Here is an 11,317-nt window from a genome sequence, read left to right as displayed (position 1 = left end):
TTATTGTTTTACAAAATACATTTTCTATTTGTTTTTATATCAATAACTATGGAAAACATTTCACTTTATAATGTATAAATATGTTATTTATATCAAATAAACACTATTTATTTCACATTGAAAAATACATTGATGTCTTCATCATTCAATATAAATCATCTTTAAAACTATAAGTTAAGCATCTGTAATTCTGTACGATTAACTAAACGCGCCGCTCCGATGGTAGAATCTGAAAGATTTGACTTTTATTTTGACATTAAATAAATCGTGGTGTAGTAAATATGGCTGACGAACTCAATGTTGACAGTCTAATTCACAGACTTTTAGAAGGTAAAGTAAAGTTAATTACTTTTGTTTCACTATATTGTGATCCCGCACCTCTAACAGCATCTTAGCAATCAATATTTCAATCTACATTTCGCTTATAGTTGCGTAATTGTCGTTGAGTGCATAGGTATAGGAACGTCTAACTCATAAATAAATCGATTATCCTCATTTCTTATCTGAATCTAATATTGATGTTCATGCTCCAAAGCACTGTAGACGGCTATTTTCGTCATAACAATAGAGTCTTGTAAAATGTATGATGAGTCCAGTATGACTTAAGTGTGTATTTAAAAATGACAGATTCTCCATTGAAGAATTTCATGGGCTTATAATTGTTATGCTTTGTTCGCATTGTATGTTACTTTACTTGTTAATTTCACTTTATCATGCTGCTTTTTATGGGTAACATCAGTATACAGGCTGCAACAAGAAACAGCGAGGCGAAAAGGGAAATTCAAAGACATCTTTTCAGGAGAATGTATGGTTACCTCCAAAATTCTATTTTCCGTATTGAGCTAGATTTTTATAATTTTTATTGCTCTTGTTTCTATATTTCAATTGGAACCCTCCCGTTGAAGTTTCATTGCATTTTCATCCTCTTATGTGAATTTTGGATTTTATTTCCTAATTCAAAATATTTCAATGACTGTTTACATACCTATCTATTCATTACATGATACAAAAAAATATTAATTTTGTACAATACAATTTCACATTGACATTCACACTACATGAAAGCACATCATGACACATTATATATTTTTTTGCTAAATTATATGTAAATAACACTGGTAATCCAATTATTTTAAAGCAAATTAGACATGTCTAATTAATTACGCCCCTTAAATTTCCCCTATCATAATGTGACACAGTATGTAATAAGTTATGCTATTATTAGCATGTTTCATCATTGCTAATTAGAAGGTTATGTTGTTGTATATTATGTGGTGATGTATTTGTGTAAAATGTTCTTAAGGCAACAAAAACAAAATACAGTCTATCTTTATCCTCCTTGTATAATCTGCATCAAAATGTGTTGCTGAAGCAAAGAAAATCTCAATTTTTATTGTTTGTACAATGTTTTTTTTGTATCTTTGTCGCAGTTCGAGGATGCCGCCCTGGAAAAACAGTGCAGATGTCAGAGTCGGAGGTGAGAGGCCTCTGTACGAAGTCTCGGGAAATATTCCTACAGCAGCCAATATTATTGGAGTTAGAGGCGCCACTCAAAATTTGTGGTAATTTTAAATAATATTTTTATATCAATTAGTCAGTCTTCCTCAAAAAACCTACTTCCATTTTAATAACTAATCGTCATTTTAGAATTAAACATAACATTTATGTGAAATATTTCTAATATTATCCAAGAACATGAAAATATATAATGTAGACTTAAAAATAATTTAGAAATACTAATGCTAATTCACTAGTGTTCAGTGTGATAAAGAGTATTAGAAACGAATAAACTGTAAATTTATTTGGCCTACAATTAACAGCTAATTATTTTGGTCCATTTTTTGGATGAAAAAAATGTGTTAATTTGTAAACTGTAAATTAACTAAAATAAAATTAATAACAATAAATTCTAGAAATTAAGCTGTTATTAACTTTTTCATTAACACATGCAAAATCAACTTTGAAAACATAACATGTTTATATTTTGAATTTTTGGTAAAGTATTCATAGCAATAATAGGTTTCAATAGTCTTATATACTAATAAAGAGATCACATAAGCTTTATAATATAAAAATAAAAACAGATCAGTCTTCTACGTCATCAATCGGGCCCACGGAACTGCTGCAATCATCGCAGTATAGAATCAAACCGCCTGGGCAAATGTAAATGTATCACGCATGACAATTGTGAGGCGTTTTGTTATCCTCTAGGACAGACGTACTTGATATCTATTGTGAGGTTCCTGGAACTTTTTGGGGATGCTCTTCAATAAATTAACCAGTTAACCCAGCTTCATTGACGCCGGGTTAACTATGATTTTTTACGAATGCCTGTAATGAAACCACCAGGTTTTAGCAGATCATAATGTACAATACACTTATACTTATTTAATATGTTTTATTCTTATTCATGTCCTTTTTCTAAAGGTTCTCTGGAAGAGACCGCTCTTTAGCGTTAAGACCGCCTTTTGTACATTTCTTTTTTTTGTTATTTTTTCTTGCATATTTTACGTTACATGTATTGTTTCTGGTTGTACAATAAAGTATATTTGTTTTGTATTGTATTGTATGTACCCTTTTAGTCCCACCAGATAGATACACAACACTACCTTCAAAACATGGATATTTGGTTTAGGTGTTGATACTGAAGTTGATATCAATGATTGAAAGGATTAATGTATTTTTTTATTCTTAGAATTATCATAGTATATTCACTTTACATTTTTCGTCACAATCAGTTGCAAAAATATTTTTTTTTTTTTGGCTTTGAAGCAGTTGTGCAACAATTGAAAAATTGCCTTCCTTAAACTTTCAGCTTCAGTTCATGAGACACGTAATTGCCTTGCTAATAAATCATTCCCATGTATTTTAATCATAGTGATACTGTTATTAGTTAAGTTGTGTTATTGATTATTCAGTAGTGTTTAAATCTGATTTTACTATCTATCTATTTTTTTTTTGTCATTGAATTTTATAGACAGGGCTTTTAATCACTAAATTCGTGAAACGTCAAAGCCTTTCTCTGTGTAATTAATTCATCAGTTGAAATATTGTCACTGTGAGGCCATAAAAAACATTTTTTCAAAAACTCAAAGCAATTTCTAGCATATTTTATTCACAGATGTGTCGCCTCTCAGAAACCACTGCAATCTTCTATCCCTTTAACAACATACATCTCTGTTTAAGCCACCTTTTAAAAACATAAAATCAAATATAATAGACACATTCATATGAAGAAACAGTTTGATGACTCATTAGCTCAGTGGCAACAGGAACTGGTAGCTATTATGGGTTTTTTCCCTGTTCATGAAAAAAAGAATAGTATAGGCCATACAGTTATTGTTAGTCTGGGCAATTGACACCATTTTTTTTTTTTTAATTTTGTGTGTGTTTTTGGACTTGTGACACAGAATTCACATCCTGCTGGGCCTAAGGGCCGTTCTGCGGTGTTACTAATTTACAACATTAAATAATCATAGTCATAACAACTGTTCCATTTTTTTTAAATCAGCACTTTTATGTATATTTATTCTGTCGTATGTATAAATGTGTGTTTATATACTCCAATGATTAATAAATGAAGGTGGAAGAGTGAGTAATGTACATTAACACTGAGCTGTTGCAAAATATGTAAATTACATTCCCAATACAAGATTTGTGTATCGAGAACCTAGGGGTAATATAAAACGTTATTTTCAGGTGATATACATGGCCAGTACACAGATTTACTGCGTTTATTTGAATATGGCGGCTTTCCGCCAGAAGCCAACTATCTATTTTTGGGTGATTATGTGGATCGCGGCAAGCAATCTCTCGAAACCATATGCCTCTTGCTTGCATATAAAATAAAGTATCCCGAAAATTTCTTTCTGCTGCGAGGCAACCACGAGTGCGCCAGTATAAATCGTATTTATGGTATAAACTATTTTTAAAACTTCAGAATCCGTTCGGTTACTAGTAACTATTCTAACTTTAATAAAACGATACTCAAACAACATTATTTAAGTAATTCTTTTCAACACGCCTCTATTAACAATTCACATTAAGAAATGACCTCGAGTTTAATGCTAGCAAGTTTAGTTAGTTTGTAACCTTGGATCTAAATCCAGATAAGAGTTTTAATTTCGTTGGACTTCTTTAATCTATATAATGTTTATTAGGATTCTACGATGAATGTAAACGTCGATACAATATAAAGTTATGGAAGACATTCACCGACTGCTTTAATTGCCTTCCGATTGCCGCAATTATTGATGAAAAGATTTTCTGCTGTCACGGCGGTCTCTCACCGGACCTGCAGGGAATGGAGCAAATAAGACGGATAATGAGACCTACCGATGTCCCGGATACAGGTAAGATACGTGACGCCTGTTTCATCAGTTGTGGATAACGCTAATTGATTTTTTTAGATGTTGGTTCGATCTTATACAAAATGATTCACAAACATTATGTTATCGTGTTTACGTAAAATCTTTATTTTTAGTTTTCAATGATGTTGCCTAAAGCCCACTCATCGATCTAATCTTCCAGTTGTTTTTTTTTTTTTTCGTATAAGTTCTAAATTCCATAATGAGCTAAGTTTATATAAGTAAACAATAATGTTTTAAGCTGATAAGGATGAATACATTAGGGTTTACATCGAAATAGATTTCCAATTACGGCATTGTGACTAGTTTTTTTAGAAGTTTTTATTGGTATAGTAGTACCTAATAGCTATCCTTAAAATATAGATGGGTATATCCCATCGCGAATTACTCTGAAGACTTGATAAAAGAGATAATGCAGCGTTTACAATACAAACTTTAAGACGACTTGATTTATATTGCTTCAGGGTGTGTACTTTACGAAAATCCTATTTTAAAACAATAGGCTCCATCATTCAGACTGATAGACAGCGCTGAACCCGTAATTTTACGTGGGTTAATGATGCGCTAGTAAAAACGAAATAAAAGAAATGCTATGGATTTCAATTATTAATTATTTTGTTAATACATGCCTTGACTATAATGTTTAATGTGTTTTTTAAACTTCTCATTTGAATAATGGATAACAATTGAAGAGAAACAGTAGAGAATGAACGATATTTAAAAAATATTTTTTATGTTTTTAAGTTTCAAAATAGATTAGTACTATGTCACCGGCAAGAGCTAGTATATAATATCATTAAAAATTATTCAGATTTCCCAAAACTGTCTGAAATTATACCTTAAGTGGTCTGGCGCTGGGGGGATGATTAATATGACACAAAAGGGTTAAGAATTATTATCATATTTCAATCAATTTAAACAACACCCAAACACAATAATATACATTCCTCCTGACACCTTCCTAGTTCCTCGTCTATTGGCAAAAACAGCGCGAAATTCCGTTTAGTCGTTTTTGAGTTTATCGCGAACAGATAGATTCGCCGAAGGACTTTGATTTATAATATATAGTGAGTGACCTAGATAATAGAACAATCATATAAGTCGTGGTTAAGTGTATTTTATTATGGTGAATATAAGTTCACATCAATAACCTTACCTATTCTGACATTTAATTTAATGATGTTCTAAGAAACGATTTTATAAAAGTAGCTAATCTACATTCCAAATACATAATTCAATTCTAATTAAAACTACGTATTTACAAATATAACAGGCAGACCGCATTAACTGTCCCTTTACAGTAGATATAGCCGATTTCAAGAAAATTGTTTTAATAAAAGTGTAACAAATAAATGTTACAAGGTTTCTGAAGCAAAGCCTAAATTTAATCTAAAATCTATATATCTCATGTCTTGTTTTAAATGTTTTACCTAGCTCTGTCTTTCGGTTAAAATAGTAATAAACGATATATAAGTAATATCTATTTTTAATTTTATGATTCCTATCTATACTATTATCATTATTGCGAAAAAAAAATTGCTATGTAATAAGCTGTTTAATTAAGGAGAAAAATTATAATTATTGATTATAGTGGAACACAGATTAAGTTGCTTATACTAGCTAGTTAAAAATATAATTATATTTATTTTAGGTTTGCTGTGCGATCTGCTATGGTCAGATCCAGATAAGGACGTACAAGGATGGGGCGAGAACGACCGTGGTGTTTCATTTACTTTCGGTCCCGATGTCGTCAGCAAGTTTCTTAACCGCCACGATTTAGACTTGATTTGCAGAGCTCATCAGGTAAATAGAAGGATTGCCAAGCGAATTTGGAAAAAAATGAAATTCTGTTTGTTTTCTTTGTGTCGTGTTATTAAGGGTCTAACTATTGCAAGATATGAAATACGTATTTTCCAACAACTAAATTAAATTTCTAGTAGAAAATTATCTATTATTTTTAGTTTACGGCTAAAGATCAGATTGAAATATATAGTTTCATGTAGAATTTAATTGCATTTTAGTTGTTTCGTATTTTGGTAGAAACTATTGAATTGGTAATAATTGTAATAAATATCAATGATATCTCTTTGAATTTTTTTCATCTGATTCCTTCATGTGAATGAAAATGAAATGTGTGTATATAAAATTAATATAAATTATTTATTTTTCAGGTTGTAGAAGACGGGTATGAATTCTTCGCCAAACGGCAACTGGTTACTCTTTTCTCTGCACCAAACTACTGCGGAGAATTTGATAATGCTGGTGGGATGATGTCTGTAGATGAAACACTAATGTGCTCTTTTCAGGTAAGGTTATATGTATAACATAAATCACAAAATTTTCATTTTTATTATTATTTGGTTAAATACGTTTTAATTTCGAATAGATATTGAAGCCATCTGAGAAAAAAGCGAAATACCAATATAATGGTATCAACAGCGGAAGACCAGCTACGCCTCAAAGATCACCTCCCAAGAAGAAATAACTGGCATTTGGAATTCAGTGTGCTGCACAGTGAGAAGGATGCTACAAATAATTTAATGTATCAATATAGTTATTATGTTTCATGTGGTCATTGGACAAAGCCGAATGGTATGCTGTGTATTGTTAAATTTTTTTTATCAATTATTGCTTGTGCCTTCTTATTTTTAATTTTACTTTAGATGTGAGTGATATTAATTTATGACTTTAGTTTACAGAGGTTTTGTGAGTATTGTTGTTAGATTTGTTCGGTGATGTCTTGTGACCTGCTTATTCGATCCCTGACATATGGCAGCCATTCATACCCTTGTTGTTTTTTGACTTATTGATATTATATTATAGAAAAATTATTTCGTTAATGTAGAAGGTAAAGATATAAGCAATCTTAAGATGCGAGCATTGGACTGGAGTGTCGTAACATTTAATACATTTGAAGTTGTAGTGGATCGAAAGCACCATTGCTTTTATTCTATAACTAATGTGCCTATAATTGTAAATTATATATAGGTCTTGGTATAAGCGATGAAAAGAGGATAAATTGAAATTTCTAGTTCTTTTCATGTATATTATATTAAATTATTAGATGAAAATGTTTTCAAAAAACATATCGTCTACTTTTATTTTTTACTTTTTTCGTCTATATCCAATGTATTTTTTACTTAATTATTTTGTGGAGCTGGCCTAAGACATGATATAAATTAACCTTTGCAGTGTAGCTAATAAGTATTTTTTATCCGTTTAAAAACTTTTGCAAGGTACATTTTTATTTTGGAATGAGCTGAAGACCCAGTGAAATTATCATTTGCTTTGCACACAGTATTATTCTAACACATAAGTAGACGTTTCAAAATTGTTGTCAGATTGGCGTGATCTCCCTACTGAGGCTTTAACTTCAAATATTATATTAAGTCTCGAAACTAATTGAAATGACGGTAGAAGCAGTAGTCCTCGCAACAATAGTGCAATTGCTATATTATTATAATTATATGAAATAATAAAAATTATACGCAGATTTTGCATTGTACAATTTTATTTTTTAGCTATGTTAACAATGTCAAATAATATTCATTAATAAATATTACTATTTAAAGTAAGAGCTTTATTTTTGTTTCATTTTTGAATACAAAGTATTGTAAAAATTTTATGATTAAAAGGTAAATGATTCTGTATATTACAAAGATTGTTATTTAATTACAAAAATTCTTCATATTTCTTCACTTTAAACCATCTTTGACATACTTCTAGCATGTAGAAACCTTATTGCTTTCCCATGATTAGATAGTCATCGCTGCTCATTTACGGAATTTAAAGTATGCTCTTAGCTAATCATAATTATATGTTGCGATTAGATTTTGTGATTTTCTGTAACACTAACACATAATAATCTCTATTTTCATCTTACTGTAAAAGATAGTTTCAGAGTAAATTCAGTTTGAATTATCTAGTTATTAGTTTTGTTGTACTTTCTGATGTGTACAATTTTCTGAAATATAAATTTTAATCAACATTCCAGTGTATTTGTTTCATCCTACTCATCAACTTCTAACTCTTTATGAGACCAACATATATCATGAACATTAGCATTGTTAGGCAAAATTAATTCTGCTAACTTATCGTGATTTTTCATTTTTTCACTAATATTAGAAATGATTTCCTCGTTTTTCTTCTGATATTTTTGAATGTCCATCTGTAATGCCTTCAAATAACCTCTTTTAGCAGTAACAGTTTTCTTGAGTCTACTAGCTCTTGCCTCGTATTCTTTAGCTAATGATTCCAATAATGCCTTCTGTTTTCTTAAATTGGCAGCATCTGAAGCTCTAAGTTGATTTTTAACGTCGTTATATTTTGGTCTCCTGTAATTGTTAAAAGAAAACTTCTATTTGTACTAATATTATAAAGCTGAAGTTTGTTTAAATACGCTTATCTCAGGGACGAATGACTGGTTCAAAATGATTTTTGTGTTGGATAGATCATTTACCAAGGAAGGCTCTAGACTATTTTTTACCGCAAATTATAGGACGCATGTGAAACCGCGGATAACACGAATTTGGTTTTTCTGGTTGTTGCTCCCATTAAAATATAATCTAAGTAACTCAGTGAAAATATAGCATATTCCCTGTGAAAGAAGTTTTGAAATCAGTCCAGTAGTTTTTGAGTTTATCCATACAAATATTTCCTCTTGTTAATAGATTTTACGATTTACGATTTTTACGGTTATACGATTTTTTATAATTATAATATTCCACTGCTGGACATAGGCGTCTTTCTCCATGTAGGAGAAGGGTCACAGCTAATCCACCACGCTGCTTCAATGCAGGTTGGCAGATATATTCCCTACTATGAGTAATGATCTCTATTAGGTGTACATAATATAACTGGAACCAACGGCTTAACGTGCTCTCCAAGGCACGGTGGGTAGACTCACAAGAACTGTAAAAACACCCAGACCATGGAAAATGGCCAATACAAATGTTTGTCATGTGTGGGGATCGAACCCGCAACCGCGAGCACTACAGCCATAAATCAGCACTGTGACTGTTGTGCTAACGTGTCATCAATTATTCATATGAGGTATATTTATTTTGTTTCGAGAAAACATGAGATTTACCACACTGTATTTTCAGGATTAATTTCTGCAAATTTTTCCCTTTGTTTTTCCAAAATTTCTAGCTTTTCAGCCATATTTTCAAACTCCCACATGGAACTTATTTCCTGAACCATTTCATCAAAAATCCCTTGTTTTAAACAATTAAACATTGGAACCCATTTTACTCTCCTTAATTTAGCTTTTGGTACTGTTTCTAAAAAGTCTTCATTTCTAAAAAAATATTGTAAAATACAATTTAAAAAAAAACTGGATTAAAATAGTATTAGTATTAATAATAACTCCATGAATACCAATTATTAATATTAAATTTTAACAAAATCAATACCAATAATATGCAATTGGTTAAAGTGGTAACATATATGTATTTTATACAGGTTTCAGAAATAAAAATGTAAATATACATCACAAAATATAAACTACAGAGAAAAACAATCCTACTATTATTTTATTATTTAATCTCAAAAACAACCTAACTAAACATATCCAATAAGATATACTCTGCTAAGATTGGACTACATTTTGATGAGTTACACGTCTATTAGATTTTTTTTTGATTTTTGAGTGACAATTTCTAAGGTTATGATAAAAACTTAAATTGATTGTTTATAAATATATTTTCTTATTCTTATTACTTTTCTTATCTTTTGGACACAGTAAATATTGTATTATGCGAGCTTAAAGTTAAAATAAAAATAAAAAGTTCCAGGGAAAGAATGGACCTAAGCATGGCAAGTACTACCTTGTAAAATTATTAAAACGCCTCGTAATAAGTTTATATTTTAAAATATACTGTCTTAATAGGGCTACAAAAATAAGAACAAAATATAGGAAAAAATACACAATTACAAAAATATCACAAGTTAATTTTTTTTAACTTCCTGGTAGTTTATTCCAGCTATGTAAACATTTTATGGCTCTCAACCTATGGAAGTCGAAATAAATTTTTAACAATATTTGGATATTTATCGGATTTCTTCCTTTTTTACATAAGATTTTATTTTTAAAACAATCGAAAATTATCCAAATAGAACTACAGTGTAAAATATAATTTGATTGTAAGTATTCTCTGCTAACTACACCTTAAAATATGATTATATATTGTACTTATTAACCAAAATTTTTAAAATATGTGTACTATGGATCTCCGCCTATAATTATCTAAAATAAATTTGAGTAAATTGAATCAATAAAATATCAGATAAAATTATTATATATAATATAATATTATATTATATTTTATTATATTATAGTTTGACAAATAATTTGAAAAACTAAAAACGTCAAATAACTATCCGAACTTACTATATCCAAGATATTATTATAATAATATCTTGGATATAGTAAGTTCGGATTTATATGAAAATATACAAATTGACTTGGTTTTATTGAGTTGCATGCAGCAGAAACGCTATCAGTCAGAACGTCAAACACAAAACGAAAAGCGGGTCGTATTGCAACAGTTTTGCATTCTATTAACATTAAAAATTGTCCCATATTTCGCCGTATATACGGGTTATACAATCTTAGCCCATATCTTCTTAGCCGAACGCACCTTATAAAATAATATATATATATTATTTTATAATATTATATATATATTTACAAGGAATTTTACAAAAAGATATTTTAAAATGCAATGGATGCATCCATTTTAACTCATGAAACAAATAAAGTACATAAATTTAAAAAAACCAGTTTTTAACATACCTTACAAGGTTTGCAATGTTACTGAACTCTTTTAATATAGTCAAATTATCAAAAGTAACTTCAGAACTACTCATATTTGCATCACTTATTTGGTGTTCGGTTTTTTCCCCCATGATTTATTTTTAAACTATCTTCGCAGAAAGTTTCAATACAA

General features: G+C 29.9%; 2 protein-coding genes across 2 annotated transcripts; one reads left to right on the top strand and one right to left on the bottom strand.

Moving 5' to 3' along the window:
• The first annotated feature begins 209 nt into the window (after positions 1-209).
• On the top strand, positions 210-7,860 carry LOC123661281 (serine/threonine-protein phosphatase PP1-beta catalytic subunit). Its single transcript, XM_045596266.1, has 7 exons — positions 210-330; positions 1,431-1,562; positions 3,700-3,915; positions 4,161-4,352; positions 6,019-6,170; positions 6,539-6,673; positions 6,754-7,860. The coding sequence occupies exons 1-7, from the start codon at positions 282-284 to the stop codon at positions 6,850-6,852; spliced, it is 975 nt and encodes a 324-aa protein (XP_045452222.1). The 5' UTR covers positions 210-281; the 3' UTR covers positions 6,853-7,860.
• Positions 7,861-7,932: 72 nt separating this feature from the next.
• On the bottom strand, positions 7,933-11,317 carry LOC123661282. Its single transcript, XM_045596267.1, has 3 exons — positions 11,164-11,317; positions 9,457-9,666; positions 7,933-8,701 (listed from the first exon to the last, which is right to left on the bottom strand). Exons 1-3 carry the CDS (start codon positions 11,274-11,276, stop codon positions 8,377-8,379), a joined length of 648 nt encoding a protein of 215 aa, XP_045452223.1. The 5' UTR covers positions 11,277-11,317; the 3' UTR covers positions 7,933-8,376.

The sequence above is a fragment of the Melitaea cinxia genome, chromosome 16 (assembly GCF_905220565.1).
Source record: "Melitaea cinxia chromosome 16, ilMelCinx1.1, whole genome shotgun sequence".
Taxonomy (NCBI): Eukaryota; Metazoa; Arthropoda; class Insecta; order Lepidoptera; family Nymphalidae; genus Melitaea; species Melitaea cinxia.
The sequence above is the reverse complement of the archived record's forward strand: the minus strand, read 5'-3'. Positions and strand labels throughout refer to the sequence as shown.

Excerpts from the sequence above, each read along its gene's own strand:
- LOC123661281 (XM_045596266.1), top strand. The coding sequence starts at position 282 with ATGGCTGACGAACTCAATGTTGACAGTCTAATTCACAGACTTTTAGAA. Across the intron at positions 331-1,430 it reads AATTCACAGACTTTTAGAAG|TTCGAGGATGCCGCCCTGGA; the intron begins GTAAAGTAAAGT and ends TCTTTGTCGCAG. Across the intron at positions 6,171-6,538 it reads TGATTTGCAGAGCTCATCAG|GTTGTAGAAGACGGGTATGA; the intron begins GTAAATAGAAGG and ends TTTATTTTTCAG.
- LOC123661282 (XM_045596267.1), bottom strand. The coding sequence starts at position 11,276 with ATGGGGGAAAAAACCGAACACCAAATAAGTGATGCAAATATGAGTAGT. Across the intron at positions 9,667-11,163 it reads AACATTGCAAACCTTGTAAG|AAATGAAGACTTTTTAGAAA; the intron begins GTATGTTAAAAA and ends ATATTTTTTTAG. Across the intron at positions 8,702-9,456 it reads AATCCTGAAAATACAGTGTG|GAGACCAAAATATAACGACG; the intron begins GTAAATCTCATG and ends TAACAATTACAG.